General features: G+C 43.6%; 2 protein-coding genes across 2 annotated transcripts; both read left to right on the top strand.

The window, feature by feature from the left end:
* The first annotated feature begins 2,374 nt into the window (after window positions 1-2,374).
* On the top strand, window positions 2,375-3,212 carry LOC123096783 (NADH-ubiquinone oxidoreductase chain 2-like). The gene has a single exon (XM_044518566.1). It carries the CDS (start codon window positions 2,473-2,475, stop codon window positions 3,064-3,066), a length of 594 nt encoding a protein of 197 aa, XP_044374501.1. The 5' UTR covers window positions 2,375-2,472; the 3' UTR covers window positions 3,067-3,212.
* A 10,415-nt stretch (window positions 3,213-13,627) lies between these two features.
* LOC123099779 (ATP synthase subunit 9, mitochondrial) lies at window positions 13,628-13,884 on the top strand. The gene has a single exon (XM_044521873.1). It carries the CDS (start codon window positions 13,640-13,642, stop codon window positions 13,880-13,882), a length of 243 nt encoding a protein of 80 aa, XP_044377808.1. The 5' UTR covers window positions 13,628-13,639; the 3' UTR covers window positions 13,883-13,884.
* The last annotated feature ends 13,069 nt before the right edge of the window (window positions 13,885-26,953 follow it).

Consider the following 26,953-nt stretch of genomic DNA (forward strand, 5'->3'; position numbering starts at 1 on the left):
GAGATGTGTTCTAGGGTGCCAAAGTACTCTTCAGCTGAAGAACTCTCTTTGGGACAAGGGCATCATCAAAGCAAAGAAATCAGAAGAAGAAGCAGTCAGTAATGCAATGCGAGACAAGTGTCATGTAGCAAGATGCCCGGAATCTATCGTATATCGTATATAGGGATTTTGGATTGCGATTTCCTTTTGGGGATCAGGCTGATTTGATGACAGGAATTTCCTTGTTTGTTGCAGCCTAAGATTGGGATTGGCCTACTCTTCTTCTATAACCGGGATCTTACGACTCTCGTGCTTAATAAGTTGGCACCTCGCATCCTGCCAAAACCTAATCCTCTTATTCTCTAGCTAGAGTTGGGCTCCTTAAGAAGATATGATACTTCTACTTTTGACACCCTTTTTTTCCTATTTTTAAACTCAAATTGATAAAGCCACCTGGCGAGTAGGAATAGTTTCGAGTTTCTGGTATGTTTTCTTTTGAGAATCAAACCTCTAATGGGTTTTTGCTACCAGGAGAAGGGAATGGCCATGTTGATGGGGTCTATCTAAATAGAGAGGAACCTACAGGGCTGATTACTCGATCACTCCATTGTGATGACAATCACACCCATATTCTTTATTATTTCTAAATATAGATAACTGCCATCTCCCGGCATAAGAAGGAGTGACCCTAACGACAGCCCCTATAATAGTAGACAACACGTTTTAAATCAGACTGGACTGAACGAAGAAAGATCTTTCCACACAAGAGTGGAAGGGATCCTTTAGAAATAGTTCTTAGCTCCAATCAAGCTTTCTCTGCTGTCTAGGATCGTTAGTGCTATAGTGGAGACACTTTTCTCAAATAAGAATGGTGGTCACATTCCCTTTCTGGTGGTAGTCATTGAGGATCTCAAAAACAGGGATCGCAAAAACGTGTCAATAATGACAACGCTGGGCGAAAAGGCTAAAGAAGAAAAACCTGTAGATTTGAATGCCACTTCCTTTGCTAAGATAGCTAGATTTGGATGTCCATTCCATAAGGTATAGCTGCATCTGACACTGAGTAGAAGTTACTAGCAGGATAGACAGGAAGCTCTGAAGGATGTACAATGCTTGGAGGGACAGAAGTTTCAAGAGAAATGGTCTCTTTTCATGGGCATTTGTAGATGATGGTTGATACTGCAAACAATGCCTTCTTGACAGCTCTAGCATCACCAGTTATCTATTAAGCATAAAGATACATTCAATATAACAATTAGCGGAATATAAGAAACAAAGAATAGATATTGAATAAAGATGAGTGTTCGTTATAGGGGATAGGATCCATCTGCTCTCTCTCTCTCTATTTTCTTTGATGCAATTTAGAGAGAAAGAGCAGTGCGAATTAGAAAAAAAAAGAGAATCGGGAGATGATTCCAAAATAGATACATAGACATCTAAAGTAAAGGGATGTATATATTATTCCTATATATATCATCTATCTATGAAAAAAGTAAACAGAGTTCGTTTTTGGGTTCCCCGAAGCCCCGAATGGATTGGATCGTTTCTGCTTCTGCCAACGAAATGAAGGCCTCGCCCCTTCCGAATGCTTCTCCGATCCTGAAGTTCTCGCGAAGAGAATAAGATGCAGCTCCCCCTCCCTCTGTCTTTTTCCGCTTTACTAATCTTCCCCTCTAACGCGGGCCGAGCTTAGGCGGGCGCGGGAGGAAGAAAGAAAGTCGAAGAGCGTCTTCTCCTTTGTCCTTTTTTCAGTGCAACACAGGAAAGCACCCTCTTTTTGTAATCCCTGCAGCTTCCCAGAGGCTTGCTTTTTTTTATTGAACGCATGGCGTAGCTAGGACCCCTCCAATCATGTTTGAGCCTATGTTCACCCGGGGCCAAAAAAGGAGAATTCCGGAATGCCTGCCGACGTTCAGATAAGGTGCATATCCCTTACCACTAAAGGAAAGGCTCGACGAAGGGGGGGATATTAGCTGGGTAAGGAAAACGCTTTCGAAGATTGAGATGTCGATTTGTTTTTCATCGAAAAGGAAGAAGGCCGAGGGGATAGCAGCCTTCCTTCGGGCTTTGCCTGCCGACGTTCTAATAAAGAATTCCGGCTCGGCCCGGGAAAGCGCTGGCAACAACATAAAGAAAGGGGTCCATGTAGCTGCTGCGCCCGCCCACTGAGCAGCAGGTTCGGCATCTACTACAAAAGAGAGAATCCACTTCAGATAACCACGTCTCTGCTAGGCAGCGTGTGGAATGGCCGAGAGCGGACCAAATGGATATATAATCCAAGCCGAGAGTGGAGTTACGTGAACAGCCGTCTGATGGAAAACAACTGTCACGTTCGGTTCAGAGAGCACTTTTTTCGTTGAGAATAAGTCCTTCCCTTTTGTGTGAATTCCCCAGCGGCGAATTAACAACTTGTGGGGCCCTATCTATTCAATCTCTCGAGCCCCAAGAAAACCCCCCTCTCCCTCGGACTCAATCTCTCTTTTGACTCTATATATGTGGGCACCTGATATCTATGAGGGTTCACCCACCCCGGTGACAGCATTCCTTTCTATTGCGCCTAAAACCTCTATTTCTGCAAATATGTCACGTGTTTCTATTGTTGCTTCCTATGGGGGTACATTACAACAAATCTTCTTTTTCTGCAGCATTGCTTCTATGATCTTAGGAGCACTGGCCGCCATGGCCCAAACGAAAGTCAAAAGACCTCTAGCTCATAGTTCGATTGGACATGTAGGTTATATTCGTACTGGTTTCTCATGTGGAACCATAGAAGGAATTCAATCACTACTAATTGGTATATTTATTTATGCATCAATGACGATAGATGCATTTGCCATAGTTCCAGCATTACGGCAAACCCGTGTCAAATATATAGCGGATTTGGGCGCTCTAGCCAAAACGAATCCTATTTCGGCTATGACCTTCTCCATTACAATGTTCTCATACGCAGGAATACCCCCGTTAGCCGGATTTTGTAGCAAATTCTATTTGTTCTTCGCCGCTTTGGGTTGTGGGGCTTACTTCCTAGCCCCAGTGGGACTAGTGACTAGCGTTATAGGTCGTTGGGCGGCCGGAAGGTTGCCATGAGTAAGGTTGGGAGACCGAAGGCAGTTTTCCGTGCACCGGACACGTAGCTTACCGAATCAGTTGCAACACAGATGGGAATGCATGCTACGAAAGACAGGGTCGAGTCTGATACATCAACCGTCAACTCCATATCCTTGTACGAGTCCACAATCACTACACGAGATGAACCTGGGTTCGGTGAATGGAAGTTGGCCTTAGGTGTAATAGGACTCCCAGTTACTGCGCGCGATAATATACTGAGGTGCTCCCCGTCGGTTGTTGGAACAACGCGAGCCGGGCCGGGCCTCGATTCCTTTCAAAAAGATGAAGGGACAGAGGTGACTAATTCCCCATATCATTTGGGGCGGAAAACGAATCGACATCTCGATGTGATACAGCCCTTTCCATTTTTGTTGGGAAAGAACGGCGAAGTCCATTCGAACCCTCCAATGAAGAAATAAGAGGAGAGCAAAGCGCCAATGGCGCGCGAAGCGCATGCGGAAGGGGCACGGAGAAATAAAGAAGTGTGGGGGAGAAGCAGCCGAGCTCATTCCCTTCGCTTCCTGGGCCCAAAGCAGTGCTTTGTTTCCTGGCCAAATCAAGGATTTGGGGCTGATTGCAAAAGATATCTGAATAGAAAGATAGATCCATCCATCTATCCAGATATCTAAAAAAGAATCGATTTCGATTTCATGAAACCTTTGATTCAAAGAACTGCGCTTAGCCCCCCCCCCCGCTCATGAAACGGCTCTGCTGCAATGGATGGCAGAGGGTCCGTAGTACCCGAAGCACTGGAGTGATTCAGTAGCCGGGAAGGGGCCTAGAAGTGCCTACTACTACACTTGGCTCTACACATTTACAGAGCTTACCCCTGTCCAGTGTCTGGCAGAACATTGGGGGCTTCAATCGTCGACTCGTTATCCCCATCTCAGCCCAGGCTAACGGAGCCTGACTTATTCAGGGGAGAGAGTGGAGCCTATTGAAGCACTCTTGAGAGTAAGATCCTTGGCTCCTCTTCATTCTCTACAGGGGTCTCTGCCCACATGGAAGCGGGGCAGAGATGGATAAGATCAAACACGGGAATAAGAAGCATTTGAAATGCCTTTTTGATCATTTTGATAGAGGGGGATGGATAAAGTGGGCAAAACAGACTCACATTTTGCAATCGAAAAGATGGGTTCCTTTTTTGTCTCGACAAAGAAAGAATCATCTTGAAAACGCTCCTAACCCCTTCGTAGGGCCGTGTATAGTAAGTGATCCGAACCTGCCCGGAGCGAGCCCCCCTTAGAGGCAAGTGAAGTTGGTGAGCCGTATGATGGGCAACTATCTCCTGCGGTTCGGAGAGGACTCAGCTGTTAGTTAGTACCCCCTTGGTTTCGGGGTGGACCCTTTCACTCTATTTTATTATATACGATTAGCGAAAAGAATGTTTTTTGATAGACCTAGGACATGGATTCTATATGAACCAATGGATCGTGACAAGTCGTTACTACTAGCAATGACTTCCTCTTTCATTACTTCATCCTTTCCATATCCCTCTCCCTTGTTCGATCTTACTCATCAAATGGCACTCAGTTCATATCTGTAAGTTTGTTCGATCATTGACAAGGTTCAAAGAAAGGGTGGGAGCATAAAATGTAGGTGAGTCAATTGCGTGTGGCCTTCAAGTATTTCATATTGTAACAATATTAGATCGGCATCCAAACAAAGGTGCATGTACGGTTCCTAAGGGATACAATTTTGTCCTAATCATCGAGAAAGATGACATAAGTTGATAGCGCGATCTCGTACTAACACATACTCTCTAAATATTGAAGAACTTGCATGCGGCCTTCAAGCCACAACCGCGGTATGAGTTCTGATCTCAGACTTTGGTTTGGGGGCTACTGGCCCCTTCGCGTCGACAAGGAAACTATGGACGACAATGGGTTTAGAATTAGAATAAAACGAAGAGGCTATCGAACAAATAGAGGAAAGGGCAGAAAGGGGTAAAGTAAATTCCTATTACATTGGCATATGGCACGAAAAGGAAATCCAATTTCAGTAAGACTTGATCTATCATCAGATTCTGGTTTTTATCAATGGGGGGGGGCTTTTCTTAGCTATCATTGTGATAGCTGCTTTAGTAGTAGATCCCTCCTTGATCGTGACAGATCAGGTTAGGCAAGCACTACTTGAAGTGATTCTGTCACTTTTACAATATGTTTTGCTATATGGTGCCACGCTGATTGAAGAAATGGTACCGGCCCTCTGGGGGCAGGAGCGATGTGGGACCGTGGGCACAGGGGGCTGGAAAGTCCTGCCCGCTCGGAGGAGGGAACCTCCAAGGAGGCATACATTTTTCTCACCAAATCACAAAATAGCGGCCATGTCGGACAAGAGGCCACCGCAGGCCCTCTCTGGGATCCGGCAGATGGAGGGAAACCTTCCAAAAGCCAGTCTTCTTCACTAGCTGAAACAGATGCAAGGCGGGACCAAGCTTTTGGGGTGAACTTGTGTGATTTGGAAACCCTCAAAAGGGAAAATACCTATGAAGAGGTACGACAGAAGTATCCATCATCCGACGATGACACTCGAAAGGCGGTTATCGAACTTTTTGATAAAAATGAGCTTTTCGGTGCTAAGTTGCTCACACACTTTAAGCAAAGCGCCCCTATGAGAGCTCTGGGGCCAGATGCCTACCACCGTGATTTATCAAAAAGGATAAACCAAATCATGAGATGCGAGGGAAAGGACCCCGAATCACTTAGAGACCTTATTGATCTTCAATTTAATATGGAGGATCCTCAAAGAATGAAGGAGATTCTCACTCGATATTTCGATAAGCATAAAAGATAACCTATTTGTTGTTCTGGTCGATTAGGGGGTGCGGAAATAGCTAGAACTGAATGCGGAAAGTCCTTGGGCTGTTGAACAGAATCCAACCACACTAGAATGGTTGGTACAAAGCCCTCCGGCCTTTCATACTTTTGGAGAACTTCCTGCGGTAAAAGAGACAAAAAGCTAAAAAAAACCTCTCCTAACTATGAAGGAAGTTTCATAGAGATAGGTGTGGGGAAATAAGTTCTTCATTTGAAGAGTTAGTTGGCTGGCCTACCGGCCCACAGATTAGGTTGGCTTTTATCGCCAACTGAACTGCGTAACCAAAGCGATTCCTTCTTGGTGGAGATAGGTGGGTCCTGGTCCAACCTAAGTCAGTTCAAACCTGACGGGTCGTTCATTCGTGTGGAGAATCTCTCTCCTTACTCAGGATTTCTTTATCTTCGAGGTGAGGCATATTCATATGTCGAAGAAGGGGAAAGTGTCTCCATTTACGCTCATAGAACCCGGAAAAAAGAATATACCGTCGTTTAAGGACCAAGGATGCGATGTGAGAAGCGTAGGTCGGAGTAGCAGGAGTATGCGACAAGCAGTTGCATGTTTGATGTGGGTCTGTAACGAGATGAATTAGAACACTTGGAATCCTCGCGGATATAGCTGCCACGAGGGCTCTTTCCCACTTAATAGATTCATTCCTTTGTTACGGCGGTTGAGGGTACCTGCCGTTCAGAGATGCTATCAGAGTAGGAAAGTTAGCCAAGTTATCCTGCCTAGTTTAGATAAAGCACCCCGATCATACCAGAGGCAACCCGATCATTGTATACATAACATAGTGGAATTTGAGTAAATTCTCTCTGCCTTTCCCATTTCCAATTCAAAAACCACTAGGCATAGAAGGAAATCTTTCCCGGTAGAAGGTTCTCAGTAATCAGCAGTGGGAATAAGCCCTTCCAGTCTTTTTCGCCTAAGAAGGTTTTGGAGGAGGAACCTATGGGAACGGCAGTCCTGCATTGAGATTATTAGTTGCTTACCGCTGCACATTTTATCAAGATCAACCTGTGGGAATAGCCGTCCCTTCCTTACCAAAGAAAGAAAAAAGGAATGACGCGGTCTGGTTTACATGTAAGAAAGAAATAGGATAAGGGTAAAGGTGACGTTTTAGCTCTTTGTTCCGCTCTTGGTTTACAGGCTTTGTTAACCGGACCGGAAAAGGGGGCATTTTCTGGGTAGGTTTCCCTATTAAGTCAGCACCGGATCAAGATTGGAGACCCACCACAAGCAGAGAACAAAAAAGCCTAAGAGTGGTGACCAACCATCTGCAAAAGGAGTAACAGAGCAAAGCGGAGAAGAGAAGGGGGAAGAAAAAAGGTTCCTAACTCATTGGATAGCTTAATCTATTGGTCAGGGATCCCATCTTTACTTTATTTAGGTGCCTAGACTTTTCGGGGCATAGGGTAGATTTCACAGTCCTTTAAGTGAATACGCCTTCTCTTTATGTATAGAGCTCTTAAAGAATGGATCAGCTCCTAGAGAAAAAGTCCAAGGTCTGAATACCAAGAGCGGTCAAACACAGTGATCGGTCCCGGTCAATGGGTAGAAAAGCCCGCCCTATAATCTGAAGTAGTCTTCGACTAGGTATATAAAATGGATAAAAAGAAAGAAGGGGAGGAGAGGAGATAGATGCATTTCACTAGGCGTATATGATATTGGAAAGAATGGAATTGAGTAAGCTTAGGCCAACCGATAAGTCATCTTTGTGTAACTTCCCATATGCCTACTTCTAAGCTAAAGTAAGGAAAGAGGGTGAGATAAGCAAGAATGAGCCAAACGAAGACGTAAGGTTTGTTTAGATGTAGTCTTTGTGCTTTTCAAGTTGCTTCTTGCGAAATCAACTAAGTTCGAAAAAGCCATGCCCAGGTTTCCGGGAGTTTAGATAAGATATGTCAGCTGTTGGAGGATCAATATTATCCGGGGGATCCATATATTATGAGGGAGTATAGAGAGGGGGTCTAGAGATAGTACAGTCTGTAGTGAACCTATTCATTAAATGGACTTTTCCCTTACCTCTCATCAGCTTCCCTTTCCCTCGCCGGTGCAGTGCCATCTGGATACCTCATAAATAAATCAAGCAGGCCGGCTAGTAAGCGATCCCGAGGGGCTATCTTCTCTCCCATGCTGGTGCCTTGCTTAACTCAAGTATAAAGTGGAAATTAAAGCCAAAATCCGGGGTGATAAAATTCCATTTGAATCTTGAGATCCAAGAAGAAGGATAGCTTCATGAGTTCGTTCTGACTCCTAGCTTAGCTGGAAAGCATTTGCATGTATCTGGCAGTGGGTGTAACATCCATCATACTCAAACAGAAGAAGGTTTGCTTATCTAGCTCCAGGGCAGTTATAATCATTTACAGAACCAGGGTTTGCACCTACTGAGGAGGAGAAAGGGCCGACAACCCATACTAGAACTCCAAGATAAGATCTTTCAGTCGATCAGACGGCCGAGGCCTTTAATAAGGTCCGGTTGTGCCAACGAGTTCTTCTAGTTATGAATCGCCGTAGGGAGGTAGCATTACATTTTTATTAGCAAAATAGAGCTCCTCATAGAAAAGAATGGCGAAGAAAGTGTTAGAGTACTTTCTTTCTGTTCAGTCCTGGAACTTATTCTTTTCCGATCGACCTATCAACAGTAGCGATCATACCCCGTCGAGCGAGTTAGGAGCTGCTCACAAAGAAGGTCGAAACCAGATGAGATGTCCGAAGCAGATACCAAAGAATAGGTTCCTTCACCGAAGTCTACTTTATTTTAGAATTCAAATTCAACTGATGCCGCACAGGCTGACCATTTAAAATAGGTGGAAACGGGAGACTGGAGAAGATGATCACACTTTGGAAGAGAGACAGTCGCATACCTGCCCCGGGAGGGGGCTTTTGTTCGATACAATCACTGAACTCAACCGCTTAGACTGGAGATGGCACTTGAAAACTCGTACAGAAATCTATCAACTTGACTTAGAGGAAGAAGTGGCAGGGGGTAGGTCGGCTGTTTTAAGTCCGGATGGTTCCTCTTGTTGGCATGGCGTTGGTATGCCTCGCTATCCTTCAACTCTGGATCCGCCATCCTTCAAAACAACAACTACCAAAACACGAACTCAACGGCTTAGAACCGTAAACCATATACCTTCTCGGTAAAACACATCTCAAACAGATTATTATCGAAATGAATGGATTTTATCGCCTTAAGTAAGAGAAAAGGTTTGTGCTTTCGCCAGAAATTGACTACCTACCCATTGATTGGATTTCTTCTTCTCCCAGATCCAATAGAAGTTTCCAATGAGTCATTGCCAACTGCTTTAGCAGGAATGATCGAAAGCAGCAGGGGTTTAGTGATCAAGCTCTCATTTTAAAGTCCCTGCCAGCAATACCAATCCCATGCTCTTCGATGGTTCTTACGCTCTGAAAAGAATCCTTCTAAGCTTTCCTCCTAAAAAGAACCTACGTTCCATTATAGACATAGAATCTATCGTTGACCTACCCAAAGTCTTCTTTTGGTTCCTAGAACCATGCAGGAAAATCACTTGAGCAGTGATAGGTCAGCATCAATGGTTTTGAGATGAAAAAAATCAGTCAAACAACACTGGCAGATCGGCAATCCGATCGGGACCTTCGCACTTGACCATCGTAAAGGGATCGTTGTCGCTTGGTCGATCGATCCGTCCTTCCACCCCAAAGCTGGTAATCCAGATCAGAGTTCTTTGGATGGCATGTAATGGATTTCATTATGAAAAGGGTCATTTTTTTGATGTTGTAAACTTCATATCCAGAGAAATGGATGACTGGCTGAGGGACATATAGATTACTTCAGATCTCCACCTTCCTATGCTATGTATGCCAACCTTGATCTAATAAGTGGTCTTAATTAATATGCAAGATAGGATAATATTATACAAATGGTTGGTTTTGTTCAATACTTAGATAGGGCTGACTACGCCACCTCAGCAGCTGGGACTGGAATTGCTTACAATGCATCTGGCCACTGACTGAATTCGAAGTAGGGCCAGTGTATAAAGACCGGCTTATCTCTCTTAAGACTTAGTCCACTTTCTACTAGAATCAGATTTTCTAGTTTGCAAGCAGGTGTGCCAGCTGTAACAAAAACTTATGGCTTAGGTGGATTTCTTTAGTCAGTCTATAACTCAGGCTTTTCTTTATAGGACTCCCACACAAGTAAGTAGCTAGCTAGCTAGCTGGTATTGCCAAAGCCAAAAACACTGCTGCATTCGAAAAGGCGAACCGCGCGGACCCGACTTCTTCCTTTTATGCTGAAACTAGGGCTCCCTCTAGGTAATTCTACCTATCCGTTTGGACCACGTACCTAGATCAAGTCAATCATTTGAATCTAAGTTGTCCTCAGCTACAGCAAAAACAGTAGAAAGCAACAAGTTCTCCGTTTTCTGTTCCCAAAGGGTGTGAATGGAATCAATAATTATATATATATATATATATAAAGTTGACGTAAGCTATATGCATTCGGTGCCCTCAAGTAGGTACGACTATGGATCATTCTATTCCTTTCCTTTAGGTAGTCCTAAAAAGCAAAACGTAATGGTAGAGGATGAAGGAAACAAAGAATGAAGTCTGCACCTTTGACTACTGATGAACCGCCATTTCGTTCTTTTCTTCTTTGTTCGGCTTTCACAAGCAAGATACCTTGAAGCAGGTGACAGTCTATAGCCCAGGAGAGTACCATTGCTCACATGATACAATTGGCCTTCCTCTTCAGATTTATTTAGAACTTCAAGCGTTCAAGGCAAGGTTGTGCAATCTCTCGTACCTGTGAGAAAAGGGCTTATTTACTACTTTTTATCGATCAATGGTCCACCGGTCCCATCCAATGAGTGGTATCTGAGTATCATAGTATCATAAGAAAGTTCATTTGTACACCCGCTTATCTTTCTATAGAAACTTATCTCTCAATGATTTTTAGATAGGATGTTTCTAGAATTACCCCTGCTACGTAGAATGGGATAGTGTCAACGTCCTTCATTATAGTACCGAAGATGCTCGTAGGCTGGTCGATGGAAAGGATGGCTTTTATTCAAAGAGATGGAGATCCTGGTTTAGCAGCGGTTGCCCGTCCTTGGGGTTATGTCGAGCTTTTCGTATTAAGCACTGGGAGCAGAGAAATCCTAGGGTTGCTTTGTCTTCCTCTTATGTTCTTAAATATAACTAAAAAGCATCCTGTTTCTTTAGTTGCCTCAAAGCTCAGGATCTCCCCATGTTTCTTCTGGAGATGTGTCAGTGGCTTTGCAATGATGCCGAAATGGCAAACGAAGCACCTGTAATAGCCAGCCAAACCTAAGAAGCTGCGGACTTCTTTGACTGATTGCGGAGAAGACCAGTTGGCAATGTTCTTAATTTTGTGGGTTTCAGTGGCAACCCCATGCTGGCTGATAGTATGGCCCAAATAGGATAACTGGCGTTGAGCGAAAGAGCACTTTGAGCATTTGACTTGCCATTGATCCCTTCTTAACAACTCAAGCACTGATTGCAAGTGGATTGTGTGATCTTCAAGAGAGGCACTGTAGACTAAAATGTCGTCAAATAACACCAGGGCGCATTTGCGCAGAAGGGGTTTGTTTGAGAGTGGCGTTCATGGCTCCCAAGAAGGTGGCTGGTGCTCCCGCGAGGCCGAAGGACATGACCTTGTACTCGTAGTGCCCTTCCAGACTCTGGAAGGCTGTTTTGAATTCATCGCCAGCTGCCATACGAATCTGGTGATAACCAGCTCTGAGATCGGGTTTAGAAAACCATGAGGCACCAGACATCCAGGAGTTCTTCGACTATGGGCACTGGATACTTGCTGACGACAGTCATCGCATTTAGACAGCGATAATAAATACATAAACGCTAGGAGAAAAAATATATAAGATTTTTGGTCATAGAACCCCTGGTACCAATGTTTATAGAACTGTCCAGAATTGATAAAGAGAAGCAGCTTTGAAGTCATGGAGAACGAAAATAGGACCCTGGCTCGAGCCCATCTAGTGATTAAAGGTAAAGTGCTTCGGTACATTGGTGCAGGGGAATGCGTACCTACGCCTTTTAACTGCCTTGGGGAGAGCGGACTCGCTGATGACCCTCCTTGGGAAACAAATGAAGTGGGTGGATTGGAGTTCGTCTCCGCCAATTAGAGATACGGTGCTGACCCAAGCTGAGTGAGTGAAGGCTCCGGCTTGACCTACTAGCTGTTTGCTATCAATAAATAACTAGCTGACAATATGCTATGCTTACTCTCCGAGCACTAAAGCTATCGAGAAGTGATGCAACAAAGGTTGTTGAAGGTAAAAACCATCAAACAGAGAAATCTTAATCGTCAGAACAACGCTGAACCTAACTTGTACAAGAGTTGGTAAGAAAGTGCAAACGTTGAGTAAGAAATCGCCATAGGGCGGCACAAATAGAAAGAAAGGCTTCTGCCAATCGGAATAGGAATGCGAAATCCCAGTAAAAGGGTGTTCAGTCGAAGATAGGAGGATTCCTTTGATCCATACCGTCATCTGACAGACTTCCTGCTGACTTCGTCAATTGCTCTTTATCGCTTAATAGAAGGGAAATTTCATGAGATAGATGACAAAATGAATATCAATCGAGAAAAAGCTTAAATAGACACAATTCGTAATAGATACAATTCGTAAGGAAGAAGTGATCAAAAGTACGAGGTCGGCATAGGAGATATGATGTGTCGGAGGCAGAAGGCACGGAGAAGTCGAGATCTTCCAAGATAAACCCATTCCGATGCCTATAAAATCAGGTGCACCGCGTCTATACTACAAAAGTGTGATAGGTTTCTTCGTATTTCTTCCGCCGACATCGCTTTCTTATTCCTAACACAATTGTTTAGCTAAGTTTGCTAACGAATCAGGGAGAATCAACAACGAACACCGCATTTTGAAAAGGAGACGTGATTTATTCCTACCGTCCTGAACACGTCTAGAAACAGCAACCTCGTACATAATACCATTTCGCATTACAGTATCCACTTTCAAGTCGGGGTGAAACTTACTAAGATGTTGGGTCATCAGAATACCATCGAATCGACTCATGTTATGAAAGTAAATAATTAGTGACTTTCTTTGTTTGCTTACAACAGAAAGTATTCCATTTATGAATGCTTGGAGTACACAATCACTTCGATCATAAAATGATGGGTGTGTATTTATGTATTCGTGGGAACTATAATGATTAATATAAATCTTTGATAGTTTCTTGTCTGAATTGACAGTCATAAAGGCGGCTGCATAAGCGTGGTGGCGGGGAAGATTTTGGATTCTATTATCTCCGCGGGAACATAGTTCCGATCCAACAAGGGAATGCGTAAACCAATAGGCTATTTTGGACTTTTCGCACATAATTATTAAAGATAGATTTTCGTGCCATGCGAAAACCAAGCTGCTGAGAATCTACCCCAGCCACAAGGGGGAGCTGCTCCAGTAATTCAGGATACCCCACCCAGCCCCACAAGGGTTGACGGACCCCCTACCTATACCTATACCTGATGATTACCTATACCTGATGATTTTCAATCCACAGCTCATTTTCTTTAATATGTGACAAGCCTTGCAAATTGTGATAATATGTATCAAATTAGTGGTCCGCATAACCCAATATTTGAAAATTATGGAGGTGCAGGCCCAAGTACTTCGAATCATCAACAAGAAATCCAAGAAAGAACAGCGAAGGAAAAACGTGACAAGAAAAGTTGTTTTCTCGACTCGAGATGTTAGAAGGTGGTAAATCAATAGGTGCCGGAGCTGCTACAATTGCTTTAGCCGGAGCTGCTGTCGGTGTTGGAAACGTCCTCAGTTCTTTGATTCATTCCGTGGCGCGAAATCCATCATTGGCTAAACAATCATTTGGTTATGCCATTTTGGGCTTTGCTCTCACCGAAGCTATTGCATTGTTTGCCCCAATGATGGCCTTTCTGATCTCATTCGTTTTCCGGTCGCATAAAAAGTCATGAGATCAAAAAAGAAATGTGAGAATGTAGTTACAGATGTAAAAAAAGTCAATATCTCGTTCTCTTGGTCGATGATGGCCTTTTTATTGATTTTGACGATTGGATCTCTCTATGAATGGAAAAGGGGTGCTTCAGATCGGGAGTAACCACTTTTGAAAGGGCAGAGGGGGGAAAAAGTAAAGTCTAAGCGACATATGGCACGAAAAGGAAATCCAATTTCGGTAAGACTTGATCTATCATCAGATTCTGGTTTTTATCAATGGGGGGTACTTTTCATAGTTATCATTGTGATAGCTGCTTTAGTAGTAGATCCCTCCTTGATCGTGACAAATCAGGTTAGGCAAGCACTACTTGAAGTGATTCTGTCACTTTTACAATATGTTTTGATATATGGTGCCACGTTGATTGAAGAAATGGTACCGGCCCTCTGGGGGCAAGAGCGATGTGCAACCGTGGGCACAGGGGGGCTTGAAACTCCTTCGCGTTCGGAGGAGGAAACCTCCAACGCAGGGGTCCTGGTCTCATTCATGAATAGAAATGACTTTGACCTTAACGAACAGCCGCCCGAGCATGAGCAGCTCGAGCAGGAACAGCCGCGCGTAGAGCAACAGCCTCGTCCGTCAGTAGATTTCCACTCTACTCCGGCCGAAGCAAATCCATTCCACCAACAACTTGAGGGCGCGCTCTTCCGAAGAAGTATGGCTAGAACCCTAGCTGAAATCCGAGAAAAATATCCAGCTCCGCCAACAGCTGACGATCCCGACAGTAATGCTAAGGACACCGTTCTGGGTATGCTCCAATTAAATACCAGTTTGAATGGGGCATTACTATTTTATTTAGGATCGCAAAAGCCTTTTCCCGATGGTGTCCTTTCGGATCCTGGGAATCTGCCAGGCTATCAAGATCGAATAGAGCAAATCATGCATAGTAATGCAAAGAATATCAATTGCTTGGAGGATTTGATAGAACTAAAACTTCGTTTGGAGTCGCAGGACTCCAGACAGATAAATGCTATTCTGGAAACTTGGAAGGATCGGTATGCTACCAAAAACAGGACTAAAACATTTTAGAGGAATGAATGGTAGCCATCATCATCATTCTCTTTTTCGTTAGAAAGATAAAGGGCTTCATTTGAAGAGTTAGTTGGCCGGCCTACCGGCCCGCAGATGTAGAGAAAGAGATAGAGGTTGCCTCTCTTCAGGAATTGCGAAACCAAAGGGACGCTTGGAAAGAAGGGAACGCACGGCTCTTATCTGGTTCGAATCCAGTTCGTCCCGGAAAAAAAGACTACACCAAACTACACTAACTATGAGTTTATGAAAGCAAGAACTACTAATTGTAAAAATTACAATCGAAAGCCCCCCCGGTAGAAAACCAGCTATCGTTTCATATATGCGCTAGGAGATAGTATCCTATCCCCCTCAATCTCAGGAGTCGCTTTCTCTATGCCCGACTTACGAGCTCTTTGCTTATTATTTCTTGGGTGGAATGAAGGTCGAAATGTCTAGTTTGAATTGCTTATGCTTATATAGTTTGAATCGTCTAGCTTCATACCAAGGTTGTTCTACAAAAGAACCAAGTAAGAAAGTAAGCCCGTTCAATTGAAATAGCTTCCTCGCTTTGCAGTTCGATACCCACTGAAACTATGGATACGATAGACTCGGGAGGGGTAAAGGGTTACTTTATTTGGGCTGCTAAGTCTTTCTTGTTGATTCCGGAAATAAAGAGGACCTTCTTAATCCTTCGTGCTCCACACCCGCCTCACTGGACCTATCCATTCGAGCTCTCTCCTCTAATCCCAACTCGAGACGGCTGGACGACGACGCCTGTTCACTTATAATGAAATCACACGTTAAGCCCGATGAATTCATCTACAATTTCTGGATTTGACGGTTTGGCAAGGCAGAACCAGGGCCCTTCCATTAAGGTTATATTATAGTTTCGATAGGAGAGATGCAGACCAGATAGGAATGCAAGAATACTCTGTAAATTGTTTATTAATTGGTTTAGTCTGTGGAAGAGAAGTATCGATCTAGAGGATTGCCCCCCCCCCCAGACTGACCTAGTTGTCCTTGACTTGCTTCGGAAAGAAAAGACCTAGTACTTGTTTACCTTGACCATGGCTACTTTCCCGCCGCCTTTCCTTCTATACTTTTCCTATGTGCTATCCCAGGCATCCCTTGTCAAGCTACCTATCCCTACGAAAAAGCAAGCCTACTTACTACGTGTTTTCCTCTATTGGCAAATACGCATATACTGACCTACTCACGTGCATATCTTGCATAAAGCCTTCCCCTAAAAAAACAAACTAGCCCGTATCTTCCTAGTCCTTCTTGCCAGCCCTACTCGACTTTACTCGACTATTTAGAAAAAGCTACTACTTGAATGCATACTTTTACTATTATTTAAAGAAAAAACAAAAACTATTTATGAGTATATGCCCCACCAACAGAGCAAAAGAACGCTCAAATGAGGAACTAGAATATGAAAGTGCAAAATCTCCTACCGAACAAAGAAAGCACTATATCTCATTTTAAAAATCTGGTAAAAATTCTTCAACCTAACTCAACACAACTATATTTCGACTGTATATGTATGTTTGTAACGTGCCACAAAACCATCTTAAGATTAGACAGTTATCAATCAGCAAACGCATTGACCACATGCAAAAAATCAAGACGGATCTCCTTCCTTTTATTCGGTGCTTTCCTTTTATAAGTCACTGCTATTCTTCCTTGACCCTTCTTACCTTTGCTAGATTTTGCATTCCCCTCATTACTATTTAGCTCAGTATTATCTTCACCTTTGGAATTGCTTCCACCAGAAGTAGACGACAAGTACCGTAGATGTCATAATTTCGTATATAGCAAATTCAGGTAGTAAGTAATGGAACTTTAGCATGCAAAGGGACTGTACCATGGAAATTGAGAAGAAATCTCCATCAAGTTTTTCCATTTTATGCCATATGAATAAGAGATTCCTTTTAGTTAGAAAGCTCGCGTAGAAGTTTGCTATCAAAGACCTCGGTATTCTTTTCATCCGCGGTTTCCCACTTCTCTGTCTCTGGGTGAATGCCTCTACCAGAGGTTATGCGCCAGCTTGGGAAAGCCTTAAGTTATATCTTAATCTGTCTTGCAAGGTAGATTGGATCATGTCCGCGATAGAAGTTGCGGAGGAATGAAACGACGATTTCGGTATAGGAAGAGAAAGGGATTGTGCTTTCGACCGTGGCGAGATAGGATAGACTTGGGATTCTTTCTTGGCCCTTGATTGCCAACACTCTGGGGCTGAATTAATTAATGAAACTAATAGGAAGGATTGGGATGATGAACTGGATCAATTCTTTCTTTCGCTGACTGACCAAGGTAATTAATTCCTTCCATTGGCCAGGCGGGTAAGCAAGGAGACGACGTTCTCATTAAAAAAATGAAATATGCCATGCCGAATTCAAAAACAACTCCTTAAACTCCGTCGTTTACCGACATCCTCTCGGCTATCATACGTCCTCCGCTTATCTCTCTTAGGCATAGGCATCTCGACACATTCCTCCTTCCGAGTTACTTGTCCGAACTTGGCTCTTTAGTAAAACGAAGGAGCTGCTAAGCTATTATTAGGTATCAATTTAGGAGCCTTTTGTCATTTCCAACTACATTATTGTGAGTATTCGGAACCCGTTCCTACGCGTTCATCAAATTGGCTGGCTTTGGACCCTCGATCGCAGCAATGAACTCAGCGTCCCACTTAACTTACTTTTGGTACTTTTGAATCTTGTCCCATCCCATAGCTTCACAAGTGAATCTACCTATGGATCCATAAAGTTGATCATTACTTTTCAAATTCTTATTTCATGTGTCCGCCATAGCGCTTATCTATCTCCTGGTCTGATTCATCTTTGGAATGTAACCGGACATGTTACAAGGCGAAAAAACAGTGATTTCATCGATTCCGGATTGCCCAGTGTCTCCCTTTCCCTCTTTCCTTTCACTTTCCTCGCATAACGAAAGCATGATTTACCCGAGCCGAGTATCTTGTTAGAGTAGTAGATTCCGCGCTCGAGATGATGTGTGTGACCGGGCAGGAGATTCTTTTACTCCAAAGCCGTTGCGCAGGTTTGTGTGTGACAACTATGTCGATCAGTTTTTAAAGACGCCTAGAAACTATGTCTACAGATTCCGACAGAGAGTACAAGTGGTGCCATCGGAGGAAGCTGACAACCTCAGAACAAGAATGGAAAAAGGATTGATTGCTCGACGAAGTAGTACCAACAGGATATATTAATCACTAGGTTACGGTAATATGTGCTTGTCTCCGAAAAGAAGGATAAAAGGATAGATTAGCAAAGCAGTCACTCCCAACGGCAGATGAAAACGATACCGACACATCTACTAAATCATCTTAACAACCTTGAAGATACGGGATTATATAATAACCTCATTTAGTTGATAGATCATTATTGGATTCTTTTTATTGTGACCAAGATCCATGAAATAGCTCTCTTTATACTACGTTATAACTAGCGGATACTTCCCATTCTTATGTCTTCTTTCCTTATTACGACTCCTGTGCTTAGATAAAATACGACGTTTGAGTTTGGACATAGCCAATTGCTACTTACGGTGCTAGGCCTTTTCAAGCAATGGAAGGCAGACTTGAATGCCAATCAGACATGGCCAGAAGCTTAGAAAATATCACTAGTTTCTCTTGTTTATCACTTAATAAATAGTCTTATTTGTCCCAGGGAGCGAGGAGAGAAGATGACAGGTTGAGTAGAGAAAGGTGGGTCATTGTCCCAACGTAGTAGTATTTTTGTTTTGTTTTCAGCTGATCTATATCAAAATAATAGAATAAATAAAGGCAAAGGATTTGGTTCAGTCGTCAAGTACAGATTTCCTTTACCCAGAGTTGGGAACTCTGAATAGTCGTTTGAATACCGATTGCCTTCCTTGCGCTTCAATTCCTCTTATCCAATCCAACTTCCCCTGGGAGCCAAGCAGAAAAGCAAGTCCTCTAGTTATGGATGCAGTACTCACCTCACTAAACTTAGGAAGAACTAATTCAAGTAGAATTACAAATAGCGAGAAGTGGATGAAAAAGGGATCGATCCTAGCTCGAAAACAGCTGCTCCTTCCCTCTTTCTTGCTTGCTTTACTCGGTATTCAGTGAAAGATTAGGCTTGGTAATTACAGTTACCAATGGTAAGGATTGGCACGTGAACTTTCCTTTTTATCGAGCTCGAAAAAGCAATGAGTGGGTTGGCTGTGAAAGGAGAGTAGAGTTTTTTAGTTTAGTAAGAAAAGTACTGGGTGAGGCTCCCCACATCCATAACATATTATCTGTACTCTTTTTCAAGCATGCCTCTTTTTAATGACTCTCTTTTTCAACTTAATTGTGGCATTTCATTCTGTTATTGACTAATGGTTGACACTAGAGAAGCATTGAAGGCTCCTTCCATAGATTCCAAAGCCCTGTTTGCTATTATCAGAATATTCTGACTCCCTTGTTGTCTTATTGATCTGACTAACCGCAATAACAACATTGCCATTCGGGGTTACGCGAGTCGGAGTATTAAATAAATGGAATATTCCAGCAGGAGCAACCGAACCATCTTCTCGTTGTCCTTCCATTCTTCTGACCAATAAAATAGCTCTTGGTCATAAGAAACCAGCCGGAGTTCGAAATCGGAGATAAGAATTGAATCGATTTCAGGCACTTCCCTCAAGCCGAAACCGGAACAGGAAACTTGTAACTTCTAGCCGAGAAGGATAAGAGAGGTTTGTCTTGCTTTGTCTTATAGTGATTGTGTGCCAGGGGTCAGCGAAGAGACGGGACGCTATTGTCCCGGACTACTTGGACTAGTCTACTAGGACTCGGTGGAAGAGACTTGTTTGTGATAGGACGAGAGATCAAGTACAGTGTTCGGTTCAAACTAGGCAACCTCTTCGTTATAAGACCGAGAATAGTATATGCCCCGTCTCACCACTAGCTAGGGCCACCAGCATTAGGAAACTAAGGAAGAGTCGTATGGCTAAGGAATTCAGGGCTGATAGAGCTCTTGGGAAGAAGTCAGTATCCAGCTTTCTTTCATTGATATCACAATAACAAGCGAGGAAAGGACAGACTTTCAAGAGAAGATAGGTCTGTTTTTCATTAAGGAATTGCGGCGAGTATTGCTTGTTTCCCAGATCCGGTATCAGGACCTGTCGATAGATGGGATGGACCCACCCGTTTGACTCTTATGAATTGATAGTTAGATACTATTGCTAAAGGAAAGTAAAGATAGTGGTTTGTGTTGCAAAAAGCTAGTTCAAGGTCAGGCTCCGTCAAACAGAGTCGTCAAGAACGAAAAGCTGAAAGAATGATGTGTCAAACAGTGATTGCGCACAGAGGTTAGTTAAGTATAGGAACTATTGTCCCTAACAAGAAGTATGCTGCTGTCCCAATAAAAGGATAGTTGGATGGTATCGATTGAGGGAATAGGGATAGGTGGTTAAACGCGATGCTGCGCCTAACTATATAGAACGGTGATCCATGAAGAGAAGTTGGCCAGCTATTAAGTCAGAGAAGTCATCAACCTATTACTAGTGTCAGTTCTGTTAAGAGAAGTCATCAACCTATTACTAGTGTCAGTTCTCTTCTTCCTCTCTACCAATTGAAAGTAAGTATTGATTTCGCCTAATAGGGACAAAGCAAAGTAGGGTGGTCAAGTACAGTATGCCTGGAGTTCGTAGTGCCCACTAGATATCATTGGCAAGTTATAGAAGTCTTTCTCTCTTCTGAGATATCATTGGTCAGTGCAGCGAGGGGCAACCATCATTTGTATTGCTCTGTAAAGAAAAGATAGGACAAGGGTCTTGCTCCACCCAATGGAGATAAAGCACGGGGATCCGTTAAGGGCGTATTGAATCGATAAGAAGCACTTGAATTCTAGTGGGCCCGGCTACCCAACACTAGCCCCGGATCATTTATGTATTATCAATTGATAGTAGGTTTTAAGATAGCTTAGCCCTTGCTATGATTCAATTTGTATTGGAGAAGAGGGGCGCCAACCCTATGGGGAATGTAGCTATGTTGTACTTCTTCCTACTAGCTACGGTGCAGCACCTGTTCCTAGCTACGATGCTGCTCCTGTCCGCCCCTTGATTTATCACCGCTTTGGTCTTTTATTGGTCATTGATTTATAGACGGGAGGATAAGTACCCTGGCTCGACCCCAGATATCGATTTAGCATTCCATTATCGGATCTCCGAAACGGGAAACAAGAAAAGTAATCGAAATCGTGTGCCAGCGGGACATACGAAATTCACACTTTTTGACTCTCAATCCACAGGTGGAGATACCAGGGGTGGGTTTTCATGGCCTATAGTCTCCCCTGCCGACGAAGCACGAACTACTTGTTGAAATCGCGGATCCAAATCTTGCATTTCTCCTTTACTCGTCAAAGGCCTCGTATTGTTATTCCCATGATTCATGTGGGCTATCTGCTCTTTATTGTAGGGTCCTACTCCCACCTATCCTTAAAAAACGATGTGAGTGGCTCATACTAATCAACTGTACAAGTAACTGACCCTTATCAAGCTTTCCACACATAGTGTTTTGATCTAAGATTGCAATTCTTCCATGTTTCCGCAGTAGCATATTGTTCCATGGAGCTAGGGTCCAAAATAGGAATCAATAAGTGTTTCCACGACTCTACCGCCCGGCCAATCCTGTTCCACTGAATCCCCTCCCTTTTTCATGGCAACATATCTTTATGGCTAAGGAGTGGGAAATCTTTCTCCTGTTACACAAATCAAATGTTTCATTTCATCCGGGAAAAGCCACCTCTTTCTCCACAAACAATGTCTTTGTCATTTGATCCAGTTTTTATCCGTTAGATAGGAACAACTTTGCTAAATACTGAGAACTCTCGGATAGAGTATTAGAATGAAAAGACCATTAATTATATAAGGAAGAACCCAGGGTTCTAGCCCATTCCCATTCCTAATTCAATAATTCGTAGTGCTTTTGCCTTTCTTGCGTACTCCTGGTGAACCAGTTGCTAGCCATATGTTTAGGAGGCTATTTTCTCCTATTAAATAAGATTCTTAAGCTTAATAAGCCCAAAGATCGAAAAGTACGGACCATTTTGAAATAAAACCGGACCATTTGTAAATCAAAATAGAAAAAGAAATCTAGCTACTCTCTTCTCTGTCGCCTTCAGAAAAAGAAAGCTAAGGCAATTGGTGTTGAAGAAACAAAACCACACCGAACCAGTCAGGAGTTTTCAGAGATTATGCCCAGCGTCACATGACACCACTTCACTTTATGCAACACGAGGAACCGATCAAGAAAGACGAAGCAGACATGCACAAGTTCAAGAGCGAGGTCAGACAAGCATGTATCAGAACAGCAACGTGATCAAGGCTGCAGCTGCTGCTGCGAGGACTAACGTCACAAGGGAAATCCGGCAGGAACTGAAGGCCACCGATCCCGACCGATCGCGCGGCATGGACGTCGAAAGCTCCTCCATAGTCGACGGGGGCACTTCACTTGTCCTGGGGCGGCAGCAGCACAGACATGCACAACTGATTTCAATTAGTACACACGAAGTATGATCAACGATTCCGCAAAGATATTAATTCCAGTGTAGTGTTCAAACGATCAAATGGATGAGATGATCAACGATTGCTCAGATTAAAAAACTAGAAGGTACAATTACAACTTAACAGATCAGTGCACTCAGAGTTTGAGAAGACTATATATGTAGCATCCGCATCACCAGGACACTCGATACTGTAATTAGTAGGCAGTTACAAGTTAATAGAACAGATGCTGCGAGTAGAAGAATTGAATCAATAATCAGTTTTATCATACAATCAAGTTTGAATCTGTATTCCTATAGCCCTATAGCAGCATATAACAAGAAATGGAGAGAACACCGCAAGTGAAAATAAAAAAATTCCGTTTTGTTGTGGGCAGATGAGCAGGGATCATATGGTGCGAAAGCCGAAATGGCCAAGAGTCTCTGAATGGCATTAGTGGCCGCAGATTCACCGAATTACTAGACAAGCAGGAAAACGTTTACCTGGAGACATTTTAGGCGTGGGAGGTGAGTCAGGTGTGAAATGCATCTCAGGAAGCGACTTGAGCCCTGTTTCAAATGGGGGGAAACAAATAAATGAAAAAATAAAATTGGTACATTCAAAAGAACTGCTCAACTGATCAGTAATCATGACTAACCATAGCAAAAAAGCACAGTAATAATATCCCTAATATAGAGTAGCATCTAGAGCTCGCTGGTAATCCGCATCTACCACCAACCATCACCAATGTAGCTTCACAAGGACTCACAAGAACAAGGATAGGAGCGCATAAACTTATTTTGTAACTTGTTTGGTGATCAAGAACACGCGCATAGGGAGCACAAGAATCGATCGAAGCATATACTCGCCATCAAGAAGGGACAAGTTTCTCCCCCCGGCCCTACTCCCCAACCAACCCACCGAACTAACTCCATACGTTCATCATCATACATTGCGTACCGTGCATTTTTCCTCTTCCTTCCATACTGTGCACGAGGCCTTTGGCTACTCAATTTATTTTCTTTTGCTGCTTCTCTATTCTACATAGACCCGGCAATCTCCCTCCGACAAAAGCATACTTTTTGAGTACTCTAAAGAAATATAGCCCGTTGGGCCGGCTTTAGGATTATGCTTACTCCTACTGTGGAGAAAACCAGAGGAGTCCGACTACCATTTCTTCGTATGAAGTACGTACTTGTTCTTCACCGTGCAAGCTCTACAGGTTTCGGAATCCGAGGCCTTCAAGTTCAACCGTAGACGTAGAAGCAAACCGGTACTTAAGCATCGAGCGAATGAGAGACGAGTGAGACGCCTTTAGCTCCTAGAATGCCTTCTTCAACTTTGCTATACGCAATTCGTGCGCCAAATAGAACTGCTAGACTACGTCGAGTTGTGACCACTCATGCCTCTAAAGAGCGAGGCAAAGGGTAACACTAGGGCGGAGCTCCACCTTTTGTTCTTCCAGCTCGGACTCCTAAACTAGAAACTATATAAGAGGCATGAGATGATCAGGTATGTGCACTAAAGCTCGACATGATGAAAGCTTATGAGAACTTCACTGCTATAGCTGATACGGGATCTAATGACTTATTTCTTAAAATAGGGTTTTGTGACTACCGAAAGTTTCTCTTTTCATGACACAGGGGGGGTCTCTGTGGCCCTAGTTTCTTTGGCCCATTTGAAATGAGCTACGAATAGGTCCTACTTCAGACAATCCTTCGTTGTCCCTTCAGAGGAGATGAGTGGGATGACGAATGAGTTCTTTAAACATCTCTATACTGCTGAAGGTACTGAAAGAATGGAGGATGTTCGTTCTGTCGACAGTTCCTCGGAAAGTATCTCAGGCAATGAATGAGCAATTGACTGCGCCCTTTACTGGTTCTGAAGTGTGACCTTTTTAAGATGTACCCTGAAAGGCCCCTGGCCCGGACGGCTATCCAGCCCACATTTTTTCAGCGAAGGTGGGATTTCTATGGTGATGAGGTTAGTGACTTCAGTTACCTTCTCGGTTCTTTTCAATGGGGAGCGTCTTGAGCAATTCAAACCTTCTCAGGGACTACGCTAGGGAGATCCAATCTCTCCGTACTTATTCTTGTTAGCAGCAGTTTAGGTATTTGAAATAGCGAAATACATAAATTATCTATCTCAAGTACGTCTCGTACTTATCTTGAGCCATCAGTCAGATTGAATGCAGCGCCCTGCCGGCAGCTCCTGACCTCTGTTCCTATGGGGGAAAGAAGGTGTGGCTTTGGACCCCAAACTCTTCCATGACGCCCTTCTTCTTATAGCGTGGGTAAGTGATCAATACAGAAAAAATCACACCCATTGGATCCATCCTGATATGATTGGGTGATTTGCACGTTCCCTTAAGAACAAGCACACACACACTAAATCCTGAAAAGAAAGATAGATGCTCATCTTCACACTGATAGCAGCAGGCTCACTACGTACGTTGTCCAACCCACCTCGTAAGACATCTTTCCTCGGATAGCCAAGCGAAAGAGGAGGTCTCAAGCGTGCAAAAACACATGTATGAGCAGGAAAAGATGTGCAATCAAGCTTAGAGACTGCAGATAACAGATCTCTCAGGCACCGGTTTCCCTCAGTTCAGGAAGGGAAGCGAGCTTTCAAGGGTCCCAGGATAAAAAAGGTAATTAATATGTCTCCGACCGAAGTGATAGATAAAGGCCTTACCCATTGGCAAGGAACGCTTGGAGGAGTGAAACAACGATTCCGCCTAGCGTAGGACACGTATATTTGATCCAATCTAGCAAGCGTAGCCAGCCCCACCCACGGGTGAAATTGTACAGCTCCCTATCTCGTTGAAAGCCCCTTTGCTTACGGAAGAGAAGAGTTGGATGCCGTGGTGGGAAAGCTCCCGTTTCAACTTTGCTTCTTGTAAGCTTCGGTATAAATAGCTCACTTGCGGGATCTAATCTCATTCTATGGGAACAGCTTTCATTTCTATCTTTTGGCTTAAAGTGGTGAACAAATCCTTTCTCTTCACTTTTTGTGCTCCGCATGGCTCCGGTCAAGATGTGACTCATCCTGTATATACATAATTAGGAGACCTCTCACGAACTTGTTAAAGAAAGGAGTACCATTTGTGTGGACAAGCCAAAGCAATCCTTTGATGTTCTCAAGCAAGCTTTAATTGAGGCCCCTGTGTTGGTTCTCCCTGATTTCAGTAAAAGATTTGTGCTAGAGACAGATGCCTGTGGGCATTGGAGCTGTGATAAGGGGTAGAAGTATTCGTGTGGGGTGGGTTTCGAAGGGAAGGTTGCACAATAGATCGGAGATCCTTTGAGGAAGACTGAAATGACTATACTTATAGAATGGTCCATATCGAACAGATACGATACTGGTTTACACAGAGAATATCGCCTAGCTCTAAAACGGCAGCACCTGAGTGCAACTTCGAGTAAGAAAGAACGACCTTCTGCTACCTTTTTACCAGGGAATTGTTTTAACAACTTTAGCTGATTGATCTACGAATGGAGGGATTCAAGCTTATTTTTGTTAACCGAGATGCAAACGACTAACAAACTGGATTCGAAGCCACCTGTCGTAATAGTACCTGCGGGTTCTTTCTGTGGAGCCTTCAAATGCAATAGCTAGCTGCCCAACGGCCAATGCCACAGGCAAATCTCCATTTTCCAACTTATACAACTCTTTGGGGTCCAAAGATACTCGCCATTGCAACTTAATAAATAGGACCGGTGGGATCGCCTTCAACGGATATATCGGTTTCACTGCTTTCGTACCCTTTGTTTTGGTCATGTGGATGACCCGCAGACCGTAGATAAGATGGATACCCACGTACTGCCATCAATGAAGAGACTTTTACCAAGGACCCTTAGATAGATAGGGGGGACAGACAAGAGGTATGCAACCTGCTGAATATTGTCACCGAATCGCTCACTGACAAATACTTGGGGCTCCCCTCCCTGGTAGGAGTGGATAGGAGCGACTGCTTCCAACACTTAATTGAGAGAGTTTGCACTCGGATTAATGGCTGCAAAGAGAAGGGCTAATTGGCTCCGCCATGGAGACCGAAATACGAGCTTCTTTCATCACATCATTTTGCAACGGAGAAAAAAGAAGAACATAATAAAGTTTCTGAATGACTCAAACGGCAACAGGATCGAAGGTAATGACCAGTTAGCATCTCTTATACAGGGTTACTTTGAGGGACTGTTCACCTCAGAAGTCCTAGCTCCCGACCCTGGGCTACTGGGGAAAGTAAACAGGCGAGTAACTGAAGAAATGAACGCAAGCCTCTTGGCTCCATTCACGGCAGATGAAGTAAAGGCAGCACTCTGAATTCAATCGAGAGTTAGGTACAGTAATCTTCAGATATGACAATACCTCCCCCAAAGCATTGTCAAGTGTTGGAATTAGGGCACCAACCACGAATAGGAGCTGTATAGAACTCCGGAAAGAGACCTTTGATGAAGTCGGCATCCTCCCAAGTGGCATTTGCTTGATCCAAACTAGCCCACTTCCTTGGTTG

Source organism: Triticum aestivum, chromosome 4D, assembly GCF_018294505.1.
Source record: "Triticum aestivum cultivar Chinese Spring chromosome 4D, IWGSC CS RefSeq v2.1, whole genome shotgun sequence".
NCBI lineage: Eukaryota > Viridiplantae > Streptophyta > Magnoliopsida > Poales > Poaceae > Triticum > Triticum aestivum.

Excerpts from the sequence above, each read along its gene's own strand:
- LOC123096783 (XM_044518566.1), top strand. The coding sequence starts at position 2,473 with ATGTGGGCACCTGATATCTATGAGGGTTCACCCACCCCGGTGACAGCA.
- LOC123099779 (XM_044521873.1), top strand. The coding sequence starts at position 13,640 with ATGTTAGAAGGTGGTAAATCAATAGGTGCCGGAGCTGCTACAATTGCT.